Consider the following 25,545-nt stretch of genomic DNA (forward strand, 5'->3'; position numbering starts at 1 on the left):
TGGGTATATTTCAGAATTGTTATTCCTCCTTTCGCCATCACCTGCCATAATCAGAAAGAAATATTTCTCAGATCTTTACCTTGAGAACCTAGTGGGATTCTTTGAGGCAAAGCCCATGAACATGTGGGTGCCCCATAAGGCTGTGGCCTCTAGGAGTTTCTTATTCTCACACAAGTCCACAATCACTCTCCAGCAATTCATCAAAATTAGCATTTAAGTGCTCCAACCAGTGTATGGCTTCAGCAACTCTTCTTCAAGGTAAAAATATCTGACTGAGTCTTTCTGAATGCACCTGCCTCTTCATAATTTTGGACAGCAGTTTGCCTGTAATCTCAGTTCTCTTACAAATACAATAAAAGTCTTTAATTTTCAGTTCGTTTAGCTTTATCGTGTTATAAGGATAGGAGTGACAACTTGAAAGTGCTGCACATGTCAGCACTTAAACCTGAGGCTCAGTGCCTTAATTTTAATAATGATATTTTATAACTTCCTATGTTATTAGTCAGATGTCTATTTTTCGTCTTCTTTGGGGAATTAAATAAAAAACTAAAATCATCAGCAGATGACTGATACTCAAAAAGAAAAATTCATAAATCTCTGAATGTGTCCAGCAAAGTTAAATTTGAAACACAGATGCTCTAACAGTTCATTTTATTCCTGCTAACTGACTCTTAAGAGGGGAACATTGAAATCATATAAAAATGAATCAAAAATAAATACTAATAAAATGTCAGAGGGTTGTTATAATATTGTTCCATGCATTCCATTTTAAGCTTGCTGAAAAATGGAAAATCCAAGAAATCAACCAAGGGTTTAATTACTATGCGCCTGATTTATTCAATCAGTTTGCCTAATCACCACTGCCCATCCCCCACCCACCCCCCAACTGGTTTTTATGGTTTTGGAAAAAGCATGACCTATAAACTTTGGCCAAATTATTTAATGCTTTCATCACAGGCATAAGCAAAACCTTACTATGACTGAAAGCGAGAAGAAAACCCATACAATAAAGTATCTCAACCTAGTTTAACATCTGTGCACACTTGCTGTTAAATTAGTAAGATGTCAAAAACCTTCATGGGTACAGACTGAAATTTATTTGCAATCAGTAAGAATGTGAAAGTTCACGCACATGGATATTCAAGAACTCTGGGGAATCAGTGGTGGAGTTTCAAGCTGTGAGGATGAAGTACTACTCCAATTCTGGGTTGAGTCCCTTCTATGTTATCAGATACCACCTTGTGTATTTCCATAACATCACGTATCATAATATATTGCAATAGTTTACCTGCTTATCTCCCAAACAGATTGAAACCTTTTTGAGGGTGGGGATCATATCTTCCTTATTTACCAGTGTATCTGTAAGGCCTAGCATAGTGCCTGCCACATATTTTCATATTGAATGAACGAATAAATATAGCTTATGAAGCAAATGCACCTGTTCGTGTGCATATAGACATAGAAATGAGTGGGTATGTTTGTCTGTGTTTGGTGTTAAATACACAAATACACAAAAATAGCTTCATAACTACTTTTTTCCAGAATTCAATGAGTAGGGAAATGATGCCTTGGAGGATTTGGGATTAGAGAGATCTACGATCATTTCCACAGAGTTTTTAAACAAACATTTTATGTGGTCAATATACCTATTCATCATGTCATAGACAGATAGATATTTCTTGACTTAAGCATTAGAAAAACTATTAAGCTAAGCACCAACTAAAGACTATTCTCTGGAGTGAGCAGGTAGGAAAGCATTAAAATGATTAAAAAATTTTCCCCCTCCCCTCTCTCTCATTTAACAGTTATGGCATAAGACATCCAAGGGTAGGATGGCCTTAGTGTTCGGGACAGAGGCTTCCTCTATATTATTTTTCTGCCATTTTTAAGGTATTGCTCAGGTTCTTGATATGCAAGAAGGCTTGCCAACACTGGTCTGCATTCCAGCAAACAAAAAGGGGGAAAGAAAAACAGAGGTATATATGTTCACTTTAAGGGCATGACCCTGAGCTTCCCACCAAAAATTAACCAATAATCAAAAATTATACACTTAATTTTTACACATATCTCTTTGAGAAATGAGTCATATGGCCAAATCTAGCTGTAAGTGATGCAAAGAAATGTTGTCTTGATGTGATATACACAGCTGGAATCAAAACTTCTATTATTCTATAAGTTATCAGAAGACAACTGATCATCTCTGACAGAAGAAGGACTGTGATTATCTAGTTACTGACTGTGTCAGTTGGCTCAAACTTGGAAAGGGAAGAAAAGAATGCTTTATACTGCCCCTCTCAAATTCCAAGCTATCTAATAAACAGAGCAAAACTCAACATATATGCATTGGCCTCCTGCAAGCCACTCCAATGTGCCTGCTATGCAAATGCAGCTTCAAGATAGTTCCAAGCCTCTACTTCCAAACAGGATGGCCTCTTCTAAATAGAAATTTTAGAGCCACTATTATTACATGGACATTTTATCTTTTAGCCACTCCTTTTTCATTCCCTTTGACACTAGCAATTTAATTGTTAGTATCCCCAACGTACTACATTGCTCCTCTATTCTTCTTACTTTACAGCTCTCCCTTGCCAATCTCCTTTCTTCTCTTTTTCTGACCATGAGCTCTAGAGCCAAATATCTGACTGTCTCTAAATATCTCTACATGGACTCAATAAAAATCTATTGAGCCTTCTATATGATATTGACTTATTCATTAAAAATGAATACAGTCTACTATGTGCGACTCACTTTGTTAGACACAAGTATATAAGAAACATACAATATATGCTCAGGGAAAGTACAACCTACTAGAAAATGGACATAATTGTTAGGCAAATTACACAGACAGAATTAAAAGTGACAGAAAAAGTATGGAGTGCTCTAAAATTAATAACGGGTACCTATCCAAGATGTTAGAGTCAGAAAAGGCTTCCTAGAGGAAGCACTTTATAAAAGGAGACTTGAAGAGTCTGGGGAATGTGTTCAATGCTGAAAAAAACATGTTCCCAGGTCAGACGTAGATCAAACAGCAAAAGGAGGATTACAACAAGCTAGGCTGAGGAGGCCTCCTGAAGGCCTTTGAATCCATAATAAGGATTTTTGTCAATGGCTGCAATATAGAGCCACGGACAGTTTTCATGCAGAAAAGAGTTACATAACTAGATTTGAGTCTTAGAAAGATCACTCTTACCACCACGTGTAGAATGGTAATGAAGGTAAGGAGGAAGGTAAGACTAGAGACAGGAAAACCAGAGAAACCTTTTACTGTATATCAAGAGAGATGGGTCCCATAGAAATCTCAGACCTAAACATCCGCAAGTGAATCTATAGTCTAAATCAAAATCTATTACATCTTCCATAGTTCTCTATTGCAGGAAATAACACTGCGTTCCCTAGCCACTCAATTAGAAATCTAGGAATATTTCCCAATGCCTACATCTTTCTCTCCTTCAGACTCACTATGTCCTTTTCTCCCTCCCTAGTATCTTGGAAATCTATGAATCCTTCTCTGCCAACACCCATTGTCCTATTCAGGCCCTAATCATTTCTCACCTGGATGAGGTCAATTATCTCTTAACTAGTCATCCTGTATTCACACACCCTATTTTAATCTATTTTATACCTTACGTCTCATAATAGTGTTCCCCAAACTCAAATGTACCCATTTCATTCTCTTGCTAAAATACATTTCAAGTAGTTTCCATGGCCTTAGCATGGGATATAAGGCTGCACATGAACAGGACACTATCTAACCATGCTTTCAAACAGATGAATCCCATGTCTGAGATACACCAGTCAATAATTTGCTGCTCTCCATATGTTCCACATTGTTTTTGATAATTGTGTACCTTCTGCTTAGAACACGGCCTTTTCCATTATACTAATTTGCAAAGCTTGACTTGATGATTCTTACCTGTGGGCTTCTCTGACTTCCTAAGTTACAATTGCTTTACTTCTTTTTGCCCTTACCTTATTTTGGAATATTTTTCTCCTAATGCCTATGACCCTTCACTTGTTGATATACATGCCTGTCTCATCCCTCCACACTCTGAGAAGCTCATGGGCATGTGGCTTATTGCATCTTTTAAAAGTATTGCCACCTAACTAAGCTTCTGGCAATGGTAAATACTCATTATCAGTTGGTTAAATGAATGAAAGAATTAATTTTAAAAATTTGTGAACAGTAACACTAGTGGACCATACTTACAGATTCTATAGGAAGGAATATACAAATTAAGAATATAGTAAGCTTTAGAATGAAATAGAGTTTTAATCACAACATCATTTTAAAATTCTATAAATCCTATAAATTTTAAAATTCTATAAATTGATGCCTTTTGTACATAATTCTTATATATTCTAATATTCTTACATTATTCTAGATAGAATAATAAGAGCCATCACTTAGGAGCACTTACTATATGCCTCTTCCTTTTCTAAGGACTTTTCATGTAATACTTTGTATAATCCTAACAACCCTATGAGTTAGGTATTAATATCCTCATTTACAGATGAGGAAATTGAATCTAAGTGTGAGATTTAGTATCTTACTGAAGATTATACTGTTGGCAAGTAGTAGAGGTGAGTTACAAAGCCAGGCAGCATGACTCAAAAGTCCATACTCTTTACCGAAAAATTATACTGCTTAATCTGTAAATGGGACTTTCTTCCTTATATGTATATATCATATATTTCACAATATCCTTAATATATCCCTTGCTGGTGCATCCCCTAAGATATTTATAAATTTTAAAGATATATCATGGTTAAAGTGTTTGAATTGCTTGAAAGTGGCTATGGATAGAGAATAATGGGCACTAAAATCAGGGAAAGGTTTGGATTCTGCTTCTGTCACAGCAACTATGCGATCTCACTAAACTTCAGGCCCTTCCTGCATCTGCAAAATAAAAATGATATTCATTTCAGGTGGTTGAGAGGATAAAGTATGAGCATACATGCCTGGTGTATATAGTTGCCCAACGAATGTTAAGTTCTCTGTGAGCCTCAGTGACTTTACCTCTAAAATGGGAATTAGAATATGCATCTTACAGACTTCCAAACACTAAATAACGTATGCAAAAGCCCCATGTAGAACCTGTGAAATACAGAGTTCTATAGTTTCCCTGTTATTTCTGAATTCATTTAGACCCCTCAAATTGTGGAAAGAGGCAAAGAATCCAAACCAAGGCTGCAAGAGTCCCATCTAGTGGTGGTTTAAGAAAAATCAAATGACTACTTAGGCATTGCATTGCTTAAATCACTGTCTAAAAGCCTTGGGCAATTTTATTTTAGTTATGCATTTCCCACCTTGAGAAATAATTTACTGTGTCTTACATGAAAAGAGAAAGGAAAACCTTTGAACTGGATTCCCCTCCATTCTTCCATTGTTCCAACAAAGCCCAGAATGTTGTCAGAATGGATTCACATATTTCTGGTCTCATTAAACTCATCATCTGCATAACTGAACTACTCTGTTCCTAGGTTTTTAAAAGAATATGATTCAGCTCCTTAATTAGGCATAAAGTGATAGCCCGATGCTATTAAATGGATTCACCAGTGTCATTTTGACTGAAGACCGTTCTCTTGCAAGAAAAACACATTTACTACATTTGAGAGGTGACTTCCAAGAAATCTAGTGTAGTGCACATCTAACTTCAAGTGAAATCATTTACGGAGGTTCTGCATTAATATAAGGTCGGATCTAATAATGGCCAAATACCACCTGCTAGGGCTATCACTCTGAGACCCCCGCACTTTTACTCCTTTATATTAGAAGGTCCAATCTGCTGTGACCACTGCTACGTGTCACAGCAATATTCTCATTTTATGAGTTTAAAATAAAATATTTGGCATGATGACAATAAGACAATAAAAGAACAGGAGCCAACAGAAATCCCTACCCTGCATAAACTCCTCATTGCTATCAAATTCTTTTTCTATTTTAGTCTTGTAAATTGCATAGCCATAAAATGTAGAGTGACTATTCAAATGTTAATAGTTTCAATGATTTCTTATAACTCCCCGAGGAGATTTAACTAGGGAGATAGGAAATTATTTGTAATGAATAATGCATTATTAGATAATTTTTATCACAAAAAGTCACCTAACTGGAAATCATTTCCTTGAAAGACTAGAACATATTTGAAAATAAATAATATATTTTATTCTTTCCTTTTTTAAAAAAACTAAGAACAAATATCCACTCAAAATTTTGCTGCAGTGGAAGTACGTAAATATTTCACTACTTAGTGGCTACCTAAATTCTATAAATAGTAGAATAATCAGAGTAGAGAAGCCATTATTTTCAACTTCGTTATTTCAAAGCGTAAGGGAAGAAAACAGAAACTATATTTACAAAAAAAGCAAATCAAAACAAAAAACAAAAAACCCTCCTCCTGAAACACCTGCCATCTCCCTCATATACTCTATAAAGTTATAAAATCATAGATAAGTCCCAAGAGAAAGGATATTACGGAAAAACAGGCTTACAGAATGCAGTCAAAAGAAGTAATTAAATTCTCTACCTCATATTATGCAGACATTTCTAATGACTAAGGTGGTCCTATTATAAATAGCTATATTTTTAAAGATCTGGTGGGACTGAATGTTGAAAAGTCACTTTATTGTATTAGCTGCTGTACCATATTCTGATAGTAACAACTTCTGCTATAGTGCAAGGAATCCAAAATACTTCAATAAGCAGCTGCTGACACCTAACAATTAACTAGGGGAATTCAAATCTAAATGTTAATTAAACCCTCAAACAGAAATTGCCCATATATGAAGCAAACACCCAGGATATTTCTGACTTCAGACTCTAAAAGTAAAAATGGAAAATGTGGTTTGATGTGGCATAATGGTTCAGTAGAAAGAGTGAAAGCATTAGAGTAAGAGGGCTGTAAGGTCAAATTCTTTCTTTTTACTGTTTGATAACAAAGTACTCTCTTAATAACTCTGAGTCTCAATGTTCTTCTTTGAAAAGTGGGGATAATGTTACTTTTCTAACTGTTTTTCTTTTTCAGAATTAAATAATGAGTAAATTTGAAGTGCCTAACACAGTGTATGGTATAGAGAAAGTGCTCAATAAATGCTATTTTAAATGTTTTTTCTCGTCATCATTACTATATCGACTTCAGTGTAGGAAATGGGTTATTTGCTCTCATGACAGTGATATTTGCATGTCCTGGTCAAAAACCTAAAAATTACAACAAAAGTCACCAACAAAACAATAACATATCCTTTTAATTCTCCCCCAAGTCTTTACTATAAGGAGATAATAATTCATTTACAACAATTGAGCTTTACCAGGCCACCTACATTTCTGAAACAAGTTCTTAGCCTAGAACTAGCAAGGCTCTCTAATTTTCCTTGTCATGGCTTATTAATGTATTTTGCTTCAGTCACTTTCCTAATTGGCAGTGGGCTGACTGGGATGAGATTGACAGCAGCGGGGAAGATGGTGGCTGGTGGCCTGGCAGCTTGCGTCTCATTAGCATGTGCTGCCTTGTGCCAAAGTCAATTCTGGGATGCCAGGTGTGCCTCCTGTTAGCACTCTGCAGCCCCTGCCTGCTGGAAGACAGGGATTTGGAATGAGTTTCTGCCCTTCACAGGCTTTCTGCTCATTGGTATCATATCCTGCCACCACCCAGGCATTCACTCCTCCTTCCACCTTCCCACTACTTTCCAGTTAAAAATCACCTATTTCTCCTTCTAAAGGTACCTCCAACTCTTTAGCCTGGGTGGGCTGAAGCTGTACTCATGGGACTTTCTGATTTTTACTCTCTGCCTTTGTTTGTTTTGTCTAGTTCTTATGAAAAGCCCTTTTCTATCTCTGCATGCCCTGACATATAGGCTGCTGATTCAAATGTCCACAAGGCTAGGCAGGAAAATAAATGAGTAAGGTGAACAGTAGTGAGAAGGAAGGGCTGTGGCAGACAAGAGATTATTTGTCTAAAAAGAGCTACTGCTATTCAGTTCCAGTTGAGGACCACCATGCAAGAATGAGTTCCTGTTTTACCAAATCTGATTTTTCAATGCCGTGTGTGTGTGTGTGTGTGTGCGCGCGCGCGCACGTGTGTGTGTGTGTGTGCAACTATCTCTATCTTTCTATCTTGTCTATTTACCTAACTAACTATCTTTACCCTAACTCTGGTATTCAGTAGCTAGTCAGACAGTGTAAACGTAAAAAGTAGTTAGTTTTGTATACGAATGTGGAAAATAGTTGAAACTCTGTAGAACTGGAGATTATGAGCTCAGACTAAAGGAATTGAATTCAAGGAAAACACACACACACATACAACACTGGATCCAGAGCACATTTTACAGTATCCTTGGTTCTCAGGAAATGCTCAAACCTGCTGTTTGTTGAATAAATAAGCAATAAAGATGAGCTACTCTTGTTGGCAATATTCTGTGTGTTGTCAATGGCAGAAGAGTAAAACTGTCCATGACTCCATGGGGACAGGACCTGGACTCTACTTCCTTTCCTCCTTTCTACTTCTACTTCTGTGCTTCTTCCCTTAGCTGATTTTAACCTATATCCTTTCTGTGTAATAAACCATAACCATGAGCATAACATCATTCAGTGAGTTCTCTGAGTCCTTCTAGTGACCTTTTAAAACTAGAGGTGGTTTTGGGAAACCGCAGGATGTATAGTTAGCATCAGAGTGAGAGCATCCCTGCCCTGTGGACTGTGTACCCTCTAAACTTCACAGTTTGCTAATCAATTGCAATGGATAATTTTTATTTATTTTTTTGCCCAATATCCATCAGCCTTCTTTTGGAAGTAGCACTCTCATTTCCTGTGGCTAACTACCTGGTGTACAATTTTATACAAGTTTATACAGATTTGGTTTTGCTAACCTAGCCACTGTTGAATTAATGAATGTACATGTTCACCGATCTATTTATCTTCTATGTATGTAGGTACGAATCAGTCTATGCATATCTATCTATCCATTTTTCTACCTTTTATTATCTATGTACTTACCTATCTAAAATCACTTTCCAATTTACTTATTGCCTCACACCCATATCAGAGTTTTATACACTGTAACATCTTATATCATAAAGTTTGGTAATTAAAAATCCCTCCTCATCTCTCTTTTTAATTTTTTTTTTTTGCATCACAATTATGTGTTCTTCCACATGAAGACTCATACTAAACAGTGTCATAGTGATATGTTATTATTAAAAATTTTCATACAGAAATATGTCTTTCTACACATGTATTCAGATCTTCACATTTCACAGTAAAGTTTGGAGTATTCAGTATTTGGACTATTCTATGACAGTTTCTGTTTTCCACTACCATGGAAAGTAGAATCTTCTTTCTACCCTTTAAATTACCCAACTCATTATTTTATGCAGAAAACCTATGAATCATGCATGCTAAGTTGTTCTAGCCACCTCAATAAAACCACTTATTAATACTAAGAATTTATAGTTGTATGATTTTGCTTTATAGTATACCATTATCTACAGTGATAATGATTTTATTATACTTATGGGATGAAAATATCCTTTATGTTTTCTTACACAGTATGCATTAATTCATTCTATTAACAAATATTTATTGAGGACCTACCATGTGTCATATGGGTCAGCCATTCTTCTAGCCCCACAAGTTAAAAAAAAAAAAAAAAAGAGAGAGAGAGAAATAAAAAATACCTGCTCTCCTTTTCTATAGGATGTTAGAAGGTGATACACGTGATGGAGAAAAAGAGTAGGGCCAGGGGAGCAGAAGAGTCAGGACTGGGATGCAGCTTGTAATTTTAAATCAGGTTATCCAGAGGCCTCTTTCAGAGGATTACAACTGAGAAAAGCCTAGAGGAGGTGAAGGAGTGAACCACACAAATCTCTAGGGAAAGACAGGTGCAGGCAGAAAAAACAGACAAAGCTGGTAGGTGAATCCCTGGTATATTCGTCAAATGAAAGGAAGCCTGTCGAGCGTGCTGGGGAAGGGAGTTCATAGTGCATAACTAAATTTTTGAAGAGTTTTTGGCTGTTACTTTGAGTATGTTGGTGAGCTAATAAGCAGTTTGGAGCACAGGTATGACATGATATGATTTACATTTTGAAAGGATAACTATAACTGTTATGTTGGCGTTATGTTGGGAAAAGACTTCCACAAAGGTAGAAGCAAGAGTCAGTTAAGAGTCAGAGAATTACAAATGCTGGCAATAGAGTGGAGAAAGGGGAACTCTCTTACACTGTTGGTGGGACTGTAAATTGGTGCAGCCATTATGGAAAATGCTATGGAGATTCCTAAAACAACTTCAGATAGAACTGCCATACTATCCAGTAATCCTACTGCTGGGATGGAAATCATCAGTCAAAGGGATACCTGTACTCCCATGTTGATTGCAGCTCTATTTACAATATCCAAGATACGGAACCAACCTAATTGTTCATCAACAGATGACTGGATGAGGAAAAAGTGGTATATATACACAATGGAACATTCATTACTCACCAGAAAAAGGAATGAAATTCTGTCATTTGCAGGTACATGGATGAACATAGAGAAAATTACGTTAAGTGAAATAAGCCAGGTACAGAAAGAGAAATACTGCATGTTTTCACTCATAACTGGTAATTAAAAAATAAACAAATAAATTTTAAAAAGTAAAAAAGAAAGATACAATCATAATAATTCATTGAACTTTCAAAAGAGAAAAGAACTGAGGCCACAAGAGGTGGTAAACAGGGAGGGAGAGAGGGAATTATTGATAAATTGGTAAATGGCCACACCAAATAATTATATTGTATAATGCTGAATATACTAATTATCCTGATTTGAGTTTCACATAATCCGTACAAGTATCAATGATCAATGCTGTACCCCACAGATATGTACAAGCAATTATTTTTCAAAAAAAAAAAAAGAGTCTAGTGTTGTATGGACTGAATGTTTGCGTCCCGCCCCCTCCCATCCTCCACAAATATGGTTAAGCCCTGACCTCTTAATGTGGCTGTATTTGGAGATGAGATCTCTAAGGAAGAATTAAGATTAAATGAGGTTATGAAGGTGGTTCCCTGATCCAATAGGGTTAGTATCTTTATAAGAGGAGATAACAGAGAGCTCCCTCCCTCTCTTCCTGTGCATGCACACCAAGAAAGGCCATGCGAGGACACAGAAAAAGACAGCCATCTGCAAGCCAGGAAGAGAGCCTTCAGCAGAAACTGATACTTCTGAACCTTGATCATGGACTTCTAGTCTCCAGAACTACGAGAAAATAATTTTTTGTTGTTTAAGCCACCCAATCTATGGTACCTTGTAACCTCCCAAGCAGAATAAGACATGTAGTGATCCAGGAGAGAGGTAAGGGTGGCTCAGTCCAGGGTATAAGCAAGGCTAACAGTGAGTAGATTGTGAGGAGAGGAAGACTGAAAGTTCAAGTCTGTGCATATCGAGTTTGTCTACTGGACATCCATTAACAATATTAGCCCAGTGTTGCAGAGGGATGAAACTAAGGAGCAGAGTGGTTAAGAAACCTGCCAGATGTCACCCAGTCTGATATTAATAGAGCCAGGTTTTAAACCATGATACTCTGACTCCAGAATATGTTTTTTAATCACTTTTGACCTTCATAGCAAAACAGCTATTTTTCTTATTGTGGTAGAAACTGCTAGCTACCAAGCTAATATATAGTCAACCTATAATATTAGAACACTGAATTTATTCAGGATGGCAATTTCTCAGACTCTCTGGTTATAGGACCAAGACAGACTAATGATATACAAAGATTATTGGAAGTGACTTCTATGAAAGCTCATTATGTGGCAAACTGAGAGCTTGAAAAGGTTTTTTGAACTTCACTTATTTCTTCTTGTTTTCTGAAAGATGAATGCAATGGCTGGAATACCAATAGCCTGTGAAGCACAACCACAAGCTAAGAATATCAAGCAGAAAGACAAGAAGAGACTGAGTGCCTGATGCCCATGGTGCTGCAGTATCAGTCTCGGGCCACCTCCTTGTGAACTTCCTTTGTGTGGGAAAAACAAACGAATAAAAGAAGTCTTACATATTCAAGCCACTGTATTTGGGATCTCTCATATAAAAGTCAAACTGAATCAAGGAAATCTGTGGAACTAAGAAGAAAAATGATCAATTCGAGCATATCCCTTTTGGAGTTTTAATTATTTCAAAATTTATGTAAGACAAGCAGCTGATGTCCTTGCATATGACTTGAACTTTGTATGCAATATTTGAAGCTCCTGTACTCTTGTGCCAAACATCTACACCCTAATAGATGTTTGTTGTTCAATGTCAGTTCTTATTAGAAAAAATTGTTGTATACTAAATATAGTATTAATATAAAAATATAAGGACATAATTCATAGAAACTTATCCAAAATTTAAAAAGAAATGACTTGGCTTCAAATCTAGAGACAATAGTTGGCAAATTCCTTACCAGTATTTGTTATTTCTATAAATTTCTAAAGAATGTTAGGAACTGAAAGGACCAGAGCCACAATTTTGCAAAATAAGTGTATGAATAATAAAACAAGGTTTGTATATTGTGAATGCATTGTCTCCTCTCAGAAGTCTTGAAAGCACAACACCTAAGGAATAAGGTTCAATTTTTCCAAGTGCTTTCTTATATTGACAACAGACAGCAAATAGCTCATCATGAAGGGAGCTGTGTTTGTTTTTTTATTCAAGGATGTAACCCAAACCTCTAGAACAATACTGACATATAGAACCTCAGCATTTGTTGGCTTTGGATGATTTGGGCATGAAAACTCAGAGGAAGTGAAAGAAGGCTTTTATCATTGCAAGATAAATGGGCAGTCCCTTTGAATTAATATCTTTGAAAGATATCATGCTGGCTGTACACCACCAAACAAATGCAATGTACAAAAAAAAAAGATAAAACCCAATATAATGGAGCAAAGTCTCTAATATCAAGAGATTGCACATGCTAATTTTGACTTCTCTGCCTACAGTCTTGTTTGCTCTGTTTTCTTATTCTATTTATAGCATGAAGGTCAGAAAGACCTCAAAGGTTGAGAAATTCAAATTCTGTCTCCCGGGGCATCTTCATTTCTTTATTTAGCAGTTTCTTTTTTACTGGGATAGATTACCCACCACATAAAGCCTTGGATTGGGGGGAGGGCAGATAATTTAATGATCTCTTACCAGATAGAGAGGGTTGTGAAACTGACTGCTAATTTAAAGTGAGTTATTCAGAAAGGGTAGAAATTTTGCTTAGGTAAATGCTGTGTATAAGTCAGATGATTATGTTTACCATCAAAAGAAGGCAGAAAACAATGAAGGATAAAATGAGGGTCTAGAATAAGGAGAATGAGCAGCTTTCAAGTTCCATTCCAGGCAGTCTTAGCATTTTTGTTAATCTTAAACTTGCCCCCCACCCACCCCACATACACTCACACAGAATTATATTTATTACAATATTTACACAGAATAACTTGTAAAGACACTACTAAGAATGCTTTTAGCACCTAACAGTCTCAATTCACATAAAAATGTGACTTTTGAATCCATAAACATATACCGTAAATAAGTAGTATAAAATTTACACATTCAATTATAGTTTGGATTTTTAACTTTATATACATTATATTTATCACCGATATTTAAAAACATTTGTAAATTTGTTATAATTTAGCTTGGCAGCCTTGACACTAACACCTTCTGCTGATTCAAAGTTAAATATTTATTCTTCTATTTATTGTTCCTTTATAGTTGGACAGGTAGAGTCTTCTATTGGCTTCTTTTAAAATATGCATTTATGTAATTTATGCTATGAAATCTTTGTTATCCTTGTCTTTATTAACCTCAATACAATATTTCATTTCCCTCACAATGTTTATTGAACAAATAAGTTGTTATTTCATTTTATCTAATTTGTCATATATTTACATATAAATTTAGTTCTTTCTGGAATATCACTTCTGTCCCATTAATTTCCTTTGTTTTTTGTAACTATATATGTCCTATTCCCTACAACAGTTTTCTTTATTATTTGTGCTTAGAAAGGCATGCAACCTTATTTTTTAAGTCATCTGAATGAAAACTTTTTGTTATGTTTGGCCACATCAATTTTTTTTTTTTTTTTGTCTTCTACTCAATAATTTGCAAAAAATAGTTTGAAATAGGCATCCCATGGGGGTCCCTGGGAACCCTGTCAGTGGTCTTGTTGGCCTAAGGGCCACCAAAGCCCTCTTCTCCCCATGCTGCTTCCAAGCAACTTCATTCGAAGGGCACAGATGCAGCTTTTGCCAGCTCTTGCCCCGTGTGCTCACCAGGGCCAGCCTTGGAGCAGCCAAGGCTCAAAATGGTGGGAGTGATCTTTTCTTTCTCTCATCGTGGCTTCTTCTGTCTTCATGAACTCTGTAGGTCTGTCTTCCTCTTCCTCTGAGCTCTAGGGGCCCCAGTTTGGCTGTTGTTGCTTTTTAATAGTTGTAATTTTTTTTTTTTTTTGTGGGAGAGAGTGACCTTGGCAACTGTCTATTCCACCATCTTGACCAGAAGCCTAACTTCCTTTTGAACTGCTCATTGCTGATGTAGTAAATCAAACTGATTTTTGTGCATTGATCTTGTATCCTGGAAAATAGTTGAATTGTTTTTTAGCTCTGGTAGGTTTTTAAAAAATTCTTTTGGAATATAGATATATATGTATATATATATTTAAATATATATAGTTATACATATTCATGTCATCTGCAAATAGAGATAGTTTTACTTATTCCTTTCCAATTTGGATGTCTTTTATTTCTTTTTCTTGGCTAATGTCAGTTGCTAGAACTTCTAGTATAATGTGAATAACACTGGTGAAAGTGGGCATCCATTTTTTTGTTCCTGGGTAAAGTTTTCAGTCTTACAACATTAAGTGTGATGTCAACTGTGGGTTTTCATAAATGTCCTTTTACATGTTAAAGATGGTCTCCTCTATTGCTAGCTTTCTGAGTGTTCTGAGTGTTCTTATCATGATAGGCTGTTAATTTTTGTCTAATACATTTTCTGTATCTATTGAGATAATCACGCATGAATGGGGTTATGTTTTGTTTTGTTTGTTGGCTTTTCCTTTTCCTTTACTTTACTTTACTTCCTTGTATTGACTGCATTTGTTATACTGAATCACCCTTCTATATCTGGGATAAGTCCCACTTGGTTATGCTATATAATCTTTTAATTTGTGGTTAGATTTACTTTGCTAGTGTTTGTTGAGAATTTTTGCATCTATATTCATAAGGGACATTGACCTATAGTTTTCTTGTGGTATCTTTGTCTGGATTTGATATTAGGATAATGTTGGCCACATGAAATGTGTAAGGAAGTGTTAAATTTTATCTTCCCTTTTTTGGAGAAGTTTGAAGATGATTGGTATTAGTTCTTCTATAAATGTTTGGTAGAATTTATCACCCACACCTGGTCACAGGCTTTTCTTTGTTGGGAAGTTTTTGATTACTTATTGAATCTCTTTACTTATTATAGATCTGTTGAAGTTTTCAATTTCTTTTTAAGTCAGGTTTGCTAATTTGTGTTTCTCTAGGAATGTGTCCATTTCATCAAAATTATTTAATTTGTTGGTGCACAATTTTCATATTATTCTCTTATAATCCTTTTAATTTCTGTAAGGTTAGTAATGTTCCAACTTTCTTTTCTAATTTTTGAGTCCTCTCCCTTCTTCTTACCTAAGTCTAGCTGATATTTCCAAAGAACCATCTTTTGGTTTTGTTGACTATCACTATGTTTTTCTTATTCTCTATTTCATTTATCCCTGCTCTGATCTTTATTTTCTTCCCTCTACTGGCTTTAGGTTTAGTCAGTTTGTTCTTATTTTTTTATTTTTTATGTTATTGATTTGAAATCTTCATTCTTTTTAAATACAAGCATTAGAGCTATAAATTTTCCTACAAGCACTACTTTCAATGCATCTCATAAGTTTTGGTATGCTGTTTTTTAATTTTCATTTGTCTCAAAGTATTTTCCCGATTTCCCTGGTCATTTATTATTTGACCCATTGGTTGTTTAAGAGAGTTTGATACCCACATATTAGTGAATTTTCCAATTTTCATTTTAGCAGTGATTTATTGCTTCATTCCAATGTGCTTATAGAAGAGACTTTCTATGATTTCAATCTTTTTAAGTTTATTGAGAATTGTTTTATAGCCTAATATATGATCTATTCTGGAAAATGTTTCATGTGTGCATTTGCAAAGCATGTGTAACTGCTACTGTTGAGTTCTGTTGATCTGTGTTTTTCCCCCCCTCACCATCTCTTCTTTATGTGTGTTACTTTTGTTTGTTTGACATTTTGTTTTTGTGGCATTTTCATTATTTCCATATTAATTCCTGTAATTGTGCTAATCTCTTTATTAATGTTCTTTGTTCACATTTCCTACATGTTATTTTAATACTCATAATGTACATTCCTCTCACAGAGAATATCTTTATAGCTCTGTATGTGCATAGGTAATGTGGGCTTTGTTTTGTTTTGTTGTACTAACAATAGTGGAAACACATTTGTTGATGTTTAGAATTAAACTTAATTTTATTTTCCATTATTGTTTCCTTAATAAGTTGAATATGAAGCAATTGCCCCTTGAAATGGGTTACTTTATTATCCCTCCACTCAGTTATCTGTTATCTGTCACTCATTTATCATATACTTGATAGTACATACAATGTTCTAACTGTTGGAACTGTGTGTGGGAACTCTCTGAAGAGTGAGAGATGCATTGAAACAGAATAACTATAATGAAATATATTTAGTGTCATAATTTGGACATTTGCAAAGCAACATAAAAGACTGATGGAAGGGGAACTTTGAACTGTTTAGTGCATTAACAGTTGAAGATATCAATGCGTTAATTTATAATTTGTACTTCATATTGAAAATTAAGTATAAACTCAAATTGAGGGCTATGTTCCATTGGAATTTTCTATGAAATCCTAATATAACACCTTAGTTTAATTCCTAGATATAATTTCAGTATATTATTTCTTAAACACATAGCTTTTAAAAGAGTATACATTTTGAGTATTGTATTCTACATAACTAAATTATGGGTTGTAAAAAATATCAACTTCTTATTGACTGAGCATAAAATATTTAATAAGGCACATGTATAGAAAATAACCAACTTGTATAGTACTATGTAAACTACTTAAATGTTCTGTAGTTAAATAGATCACAGCATGTAATATTAGTACAAAGTAAACATGATGACATAATAACAAACAAATGTTAATAATCTTAAACTAAAATTGATTTTGCAGATATATTCTAATTTAAATTTTGTCCATAAAATATATATATATGTATGTGTGTGTATATATATATATATATATGTTATATATATATATATATGGGTGCATATATTTTAAAATAAAAATTTCTCTTGTTACTCTCCCTTCATTCTCTACTTCTCTCCCCCTTAGTCCTAGTGTATGATGGTTTTGTTTAGTTCTTTCTGAAACTCTCCCATCAAATCTATTCTGCAAAAAAGTTCTGCTATTATTCTTACACAACTTGGTTGAAATTTTAACTCACTATATTAATTTTTGAGGTCATTTGCTGTTTAAATCATATTTATAATTAATGACATAGTCTCTAAGTAATTTTTTTCTACAATAATGTAATCATAGAACACTTTTTTCCAAAATAAACAAATTTTGTGTTTGTTCAACACTCAAGCAAAGATTTTGAGAGAGGAAAGCATCAAGAAAGCCCATCTTGAGCCCCTTTATTCTGTATTGGAGCGAGAGGAGTCCTTCTTTTTGACAAACCTAGCCCATTTTAAGTATTTTCATTAGGTACTTGCTCATCAGAAATGTCTGCTTCTTATGTATCTTCAGTCTCCTTTTTGTTTCTTGACTCCTTCTCCTTAAGAGAGAGTCATGAAGGTAGCATCCTGTAGTTGAAGGAACTTAAGCTTTGGAGTAAGGTTCTGCTTCAAGAACTTGAGCAAGATCCCTAAAATTTTAGAGTCTCAGTCTTCTCCTGCTTAGAAGGGAAATGTTATAATCTACTGCATGGGCAAAATAAGAAGTATGCAACTTCAGCATGTGGCTTGGCATAGAGTAATCCCCCCTATTGTTCTAATTTCCATGTTAATAACAATATATTAATAATAATTATGATAATAATAATGATGATGATTCACCCATCTCTCCAGCTATTTTAATCTTTCTCTTCTTCCAAATTTGTTGTATACTCAGCTCCTTCCCTTTCTCACTTCTTATTTCCACTTCAATCTGATTTTACGCCAAAGCAACTTTTCATATCTAACTGATTAGTGTCAGCAACCTTCTACTAGCCAAGTTCACTCAATGTGTTTTAGACTTACCTGTATGTATTTGATACCTTCTATCCAAAGTGGCTGTGTGAGTGTGTGTGCATGCACAGGTGTGAGACTGAAATTCTGCTCTTTTCCTTTAGAGCGCTGTTGTCTCCTGGTTTCCTTCCTAATTTTCTGATCATTCCAGTTAGTTCTTTTTTATCTTCCAAATCCTGCAATTTTTATATTTTTAAGGAATCTGTCCTCTGATCTTGCATTCATCAGCCTAATTTTTCTGAGAGTTAGGTTCTATACTGAAAGGTCTATTATCTTGTAGTCGATAATTCCCACATTTATCAGCAGCTCCTATTATTTATCTGTGTTCCATATACTTATTTCTGTTTTTATTATGGTCTACTGTATATCAAATTGATATCACAAGGAACTTCAAAATACGCATAACTCAAACTACATTCATTTTTTCCTTCTTCTCTTCTTTCTTCCCTTTTATTACATCAATAGCAACATTATAAACTTAAAGTGTCCGAGAAAGAAAACCTAAATATTACCCTAAATTATTTTTTTCTGTCGCTATAGATGTTCATCAAATTCAATGATTCTCACTCCCAAACATCCTTTGATCCTGTCCTTTTTTCCTTTGTTGCCACGGTCTTCATTTGGAATAACCTAATCATATCTTATCGAGACTATTTCAGTAGCCTCCTAACTTTTCTGCCTGCCTCTGGTTATTTCCATCTTCCAGTTCATCCTTCACAAAGACACTATATCTTTCTAAAGTACAAATAGGATCAGATTAATAATAAGAATAGCTTTAGTTAGGCAAGATAACTAAGTTCTGGAGATCTATATAGCATAGTGCCTATGGCTAACAATACTGTATTGTATACTTAAAATTTGCTAGGAGAATAGATCTAATGTTAAGTGTCCTTACACACACACACACACACACACACACACACACACACACACACACACACACACACACACACACACACAAATAATAATTTTAAAGGGGGTGAGAGGAAACTTTGGGAGGTAATGGATATGTCTTTGGCCTTGATGTTTCATGGCTGTATATTATCTCCAAACTCTTTGAGTTGTATACACTAAATTTGTACAGCTTTTTGTATGTCAATCATACCTCAATTAAGTAGTTAAAAAATAGCTAATATAGAATTGATTAAATTCCAGGCATTGTTCTGAGAGTTATACACATATTATGGCCTCAAAACACTACAGTAGCTTAGTATAGCTTATAAGATAAAGGCACATTTTGTTAACATGACCTACAAAGCCGTTCTCTTCTAGGCCTCAAGCTCTATTTTTATTGGTATCCCCACTGATACTGAAACAGCTCAGTATCACTGAACATACCATGCTCTTTCACCCCTCAATATCACTGCACAATCTATTCATTTGAGCTAGGATTTTTGTCCCATCTCATTTATCTGGGAAACTCCTACTCATCCTTCAATATTTAGCTCACATATTAACTCAGCTACTTAATTAATTCTCCTAGGGAGGATCCATGCTGTTGATTTTTATAACAATGTGGATATGCCTCTTTTATCTTGTATGCCTTTTTCTTGTATTGTCATTACCCTTTCTGGTTATTCTGCTGCCATCCACTATACTAAGCTACTTGAATGCAGAGGCTATATTTTATCTGTATTTGCAGCTCTAGGATCTGGTGTAGTATCTGACAGCAGAGTTTCCCAGTACAACTTTCCTAAAGGAATGAGTAAACCAAACATACAAAGGTAATCTACTTTTCACAAAATGTGCTCAGCCTAGTTCATATATCCAAAAATCGGTAACTAAATTCCCCTGCATGGTTTTAATCAAGAAAATGAACTTTGTTACTAAATACACTAATGGAAAGACCTCTTTCTCTCTCTTTCTCTAATTTAAATACTGAGATCATCCTTCTTCATCTTCAAATAAATAAATAAATATTAAAAGCTCAGAAATATGGTATTGCAGACTCTCAATTAAAAAATTCCCCTGCTTGATTTTAGTCAAGAGAATCAAACACACTATTAAAAGTGAATGAGGTCTCCCTCCCTCCCGCCTTCTCTCTTTAACTTAAATACTAAGATTATCCTTCTTTAGCTAAAAACAAAAGAAAAATAAACATAGAAAGCCTAGAAATACAGCACTGTTATACTAAATTAAAACCTCTAAGAAAATTCTCCTTATACGCACATGGAGGCAAATGTTGACGAGCAACACAATTGGACAGAAAGACAACGAAATGTTATTTCCAATATACTTGAGCACTGTTTCTATTCCCTATTAACAGTGTGGCACTGACTCTGTATGTTACCTCTCTGAGCTGCAGTTTCCTCATCTATAAGGTGAAAACAATACTCCCTGCCCCACACACCACAAAGTACTGGCGTGAGGATCCAGAGAGAGAATGCTTTTGAAAGCACACCGTGAAACATAATGTGCCGTACTACAAAGTGTGTAGTTATTCACTCACCAAACACAGTTCTTGCAGGCACAGATTCTCTGTTAAGCCAGAATGACACTTGGGAGAGAATGACAGTCATGATGCAAGGCAGATATGTCTGAATCACAAAATACCCAATTTTTCTTTTCAAATGGAAATGAGCTGTCATTACAGTATATTCACCTAGAAGAAAAATTTAAGAAGCCTCAGGAACGGTAATAGTGAATAGTTAGAACATTTTGTAAATGGAAGGGATTAGAGATAGAACAGACCATGACTTTTTTTTTTAAAAAGGATTTATCACTTTTATGTCATGAAACTTGTATCACCTTTAAATCCTTCATTAGCATAGCAAGAGTATTTAAAATAGAATTTTAAGAATATCAGGAAACTGGAGTCCCTGTCCCACGACATGGTATTTGTTTTTCTCTCTTGGTCATGCTTATTGACCGAGGAGATTCAGAATTCAAACATGCTCTCTGCCAATGTTATTATCTTACTTGCTCAGGTCCCTCATCCCCACTGGTGCCAAACTCAAGCCTCTACTTTGTTTGTTCTAACTCAGTACTCTCAGGCTCTTTAAGTGTTGATCTCTGGACACATCTCCAAGGCTGGTCTTCTGGCCCAGATTTTCCATTTTTGACTCCATCAGCCAACTCTGAATTCCTTATTGTTGTATGTACAGTCTAATTTGCTTCAGTCACTTCTGTTGGATACTCATATCTACCTTCCTTTCTGCTCCCTGAGTTTTAATTATTGCCAGATATAAGATAATTTGCAAACACAGCTGCTTTTTTCTTAGATGAAGGTAGTCCTTAGAGAGGGAATCTGCTTTTTTACACAGGCCAGTAGCAATTATCCATAAATCAAGAGTTAAATAATCACAAATTATCCAGAATAGGGGAAAAAGAATTAGAAAACTAGGAAATTGTTATCGCTTGTTTGAAAGTAAATGTTAAAACTGACTGGTCTGAGAAGACACACACTTTTTGAATACTTTAGGCTAGTGTTTCCCAAACTTTAGTGCACATAAAAATCTCCTTGGAATCTTGTTAAAATGAAGATCCTGATTTATTAAGAGGTGAGGCCTAAATTCTGAATGTCTAAAAAGCTCTCAAGCACAACCTATGCTGCTAATCCTCCGACCTCAAGAGAAATTTGATACATTTCCAATGATTTTAATGCATTAATTTTCTTAGGTCCTAGCTTTCCTTCAGACTCATTTTACTAACCTGTACTGGATTTAATTGTCTCCTTCCCAATGGATTGGCCTAGTAGATCATACTGATTTAACCTGGAGCCATCAGGAGCAACCTGTACTGAATCAGATGCATTGTAAGTCCAAATATAAGTTACTTCTGAGGTTGTATATGCATCTGTAGGAAATCAGAAAAAAATATTTTAAGCACTTTAATAAGAACCATCAATAGAGTGCAACATCAAAGGTTGTGTATTTCATAAAATCACTGATTACTAAAAATATTAATACTTAAATATCACATACTTTCAGGGCAAAAATGTGTCCTTCGAATTTACTTCAACATGAAGGATGTAAAGTAGACCAAGAGAGATGATCAAGATATGAGAGTATTTTCATTGCAATCACTTTGAGAGGTAAAGAACAAATTTCTCTATCGAGTTTGCAAAAATCACTGGGCCCTGAAATAGTTATATCATTCCCTTTAGTCCGAGGTTAGCAGATGAAGACATTGTGGTAATCAAATTATAAATGCCCAAAGTCTAGTGAGACAGCTTATTCAGAAATAGCAATCACTCATAAAATAAAAATATCATAATTTAAAATTATATTGCTTTCTGGACATAAAAGTAACCTAGGTACGAGTTAAATGACTTAGCTATCATGATAAAATGCATTTCATTAGCAGAAAGAGAACTAATTATTGCAGAACATGTAAAATAAGTCAGACACTACAGTTCCATCAAGTTGCAAAACTTTTAAAAACATGTTCATGTTTAAATTAATTAATGCACACAGATGTCACTAGACTACACTTTCACAGCATCTCAGCTGAGTTATGGATTGGCAGGAAAAGGCAAAACATAGACAGACCAGGTATTAGTTCCTGATTAATCTGGCCAAGGATGCAGAAGTTAGCAGAAGTGAGATGACTATAGAGCTGGAGTGCAGGTAACATATCTGGTCTAAGACTGTCTCTGGCAGTGGCATTTCTCTTGTCCCTATATGTCCTGTTGCTTACTTCTCCATGCAGGCAGAGTTCCTCCACAGTTGAATAAACAGATAATTATTGCTATACTACTGACCTTTTGAAAAGCTTCTGCATACTTTTGCTCATGAGAATATTTAGAAATATTAGTTACTCCTGATGCTTATGCAAAACTCATCATCACAATCACATTTTCAATTGAGGCGGAGAAACGGCCAGTTGTCTCTGGCAGTAGCTCTGCCTCCACCTCCCCAGGACACTGTAAATGTCCTTTCTCCCATCTATATGTTGTCTAGTTTAATATCACTGTGCTATGGCGGTCCTGGAACTGAACTTGATGCAAGGTCTGTGGTCATAGATCAATTTCCAATCAAGCATTAGTAACAATAAAGTGAATGTTTATGAGTTTGTATCTTACTCGCCATCTGGTCTTTCAGCAACATACTGCAATGTTGTCTGGTTTTCTGAATGTTACTACTAAATGCTAATATCAATGAAATGCTGTTTTCATTGTGTATGTATTCATCTACATCCACAAGTAAATTATATTATGTAAAACAATTTTTGAAATAGGATTCTTAAAAATATATATGTATAAGTATATGAAGGGTCTTCAAAAAGTCCATGGAAAGATCCATATCATCTTTTAATTCTACTTTTTCACAAACTTTTTGAACTATCCTCATATATTTTTAATAATAGAGAAATATTCACATGTTTGCATATGAGTGAATTCTAGTTGCTATAAGGTCTGAATTTCTTTTTAATTATTTTCAAATAGTTAATCATCAATGGTTATACTAAGAAGATTAAATAATAACATTGGTAATGTGGATAACTAGCAACTCATTTGCAGATGATGAAATGACTTGTTGTATTTCCTCCTAGAATACATATCCTGGCCCTCTCTTCAATATAATGTCAAATGGCATAGAATTTAATAAATCAAAACTATACATCACACGTGCCATTTTACATCAGAAGGTCCTCATAATACTCCATAGTTGTGAATTTTAATAAATGATGATGTTTTTTCAATTACACCACTTTTGAATTATGGTGTTACTTTTAAACATAAATAAGAGAAGATGAAACCCTATAAAAGTAACAAAATTTGTAAGTAACTAGTGAGATACTGTGGGCAGGAACTCTGTCTGATTCATGTCTATACTTCTAGTACCTAGGACAGTGCCAGAGACACAGAAAAAGTTCTCAGTTTGTTCTTACTAGATTAATAAATAAACTTATAATATTTTAATTGTTATTTACTGTAATAGAGATGAAAATCTGGAGAAGAGTCGAGAATATATTAAACAAAATGACTGATCCTTTACATGGCTGTTTAAAAAGCAGTTACTGCATTTCATTAGTTTGTTTTTTTTTTTTAATTTTGCAAATGTGTAACAGAAAATTATCCAATGCAGATTAGAGGCTCTCTCTGGTGTATTAATATATATAGAGACCAGGAGGCCACCATAATGTTCCTCAGTAACGTACCAAAGAAGAGAAAGACTGTTTTACAAAATTCATTATAAATTCCACCCCTAAATTAGGCTCATTAAATAATTTTATTTAATTCTCTTAAATAATTCATTTTTTATTCCTATGTTGCATTAAACAGATGCATCCTGACTAATTCTTAATATCTGGTAACCAAGAAAAATACTCCAAAATTATTTTTAACTATTAACTTTAACTATTAAATCTAAAAATGTATAACTTCTTTTGGCCTAATGCACAGCATATCCCTACACTTCCATTTAGGAAGTTTTAGTTAAGTTAAACAACAAAGAAAAATACAAAGGGATGATGCAATAGGAATAAAACAAGACTGAATTTAAAATTGTAAACATATAGAAAAGATGCTTCTTTTATTTGAGGAAAATGATAAAGTTCCAGTAATTCAATCATTCGCCAGGGGAACTGCTTGGGGGGGAGGGACTTTAAGTAAGAGAAAAACAAATGACTAGAAGAAAAAGTCAGGGTGCTTCTGCCAAACGTTGTTGTCTCAACATTTTAAGGTTTGGCGTGGCTTGTTGGCCTATTACTCCACACTGGTATCCATACTTTTAGCACTTATGCATCAAGCACCTACTATAGGCAAAAATAAATAAAAGAATATACAAGTTGTTTATTCAGCATATCAAAAATAAATGTGAGAAAACAAAATAAATAATAATTACTTAAGAGGAGAATGCCTAAACACAAACTTTATGTGTTGCTCATATCACTTCTGGATACAGAAAACTATTCTTAAGTATGCAGTATTTCACTACTCTATAGGTGCACGGTAAATATTAAAATGTCTAGAATATTTTCAAGCACATTTATTTTATTTTCGGAATTGAGACATTACATCATTTGATGTCTTAATGACAATATCTTGTCCACTGAAAAAAATGTCTTTCCTCCTTACATCATCACTGCATCTTAAATAATTTCTTTCTTTGCTATCAAGACTTTTCAATTTTCTCTTTAATGCCACTTATGTGATGCAAATGAATTTTTCCCTGCTGCATCTGCTGTGGTTTTGTCAGCACCATGTTTACACTGTATAACATGATTGACTTTCTTAAATCATGTTGCAAGAAATGTCAGTAGTGAAGTGATGGTTTCCATGACAATAAAAGA

General features: G+C 34.7%; 1 protein-coding gene across 3 annotated transcripts in view; it reads right to left on the reverse strand.

The window, feature by feature from the left end:
* GABRA2 (gamma-aminobutyric acid type A receptor subunit alpha2) overlaps nt 1–25,545 on the reverse strand; it is a 147,340-nt gene that overhangs the window by 34,081 nt on the left and 87,714 nt on the right. For all 3 annotated transcript variants that reach the window (XM_063107959.1, XM_063107958.1, XM_063107957.1), the window contains exons 6-7: nt 21,961–22,104; nt 20,759–20,911 (exon numbers count right to left, since the gene is read on the reverse strand). In XM_063107959.1, coding sequence (XP_062964029.1) covers nt 20,759–20,911; nt 21,961–22,104 — 297 coding nt within the window. The remainder of the gene's footprint in view (nt 1–20,758; nt 20,912–21,960; nt 22,105–25,545) is intronic.

This window comes from Cynocephalus volans, chromosome 9, assembly GCF_027409185.1.
Source record: "Cynocephalus volans isolate mCynVol1 chromosome 9, mCynVol1.pri, whole genome shotgun sequence".
In the NCBI taxonomy this organism is placed as follows: domain Eukaryota; kingdom Metazoa; phylum Chordata; class Mammalia; order Dermoptera; family Cynocephalidae; genus Cynocephalus; species Cynocephalus volans.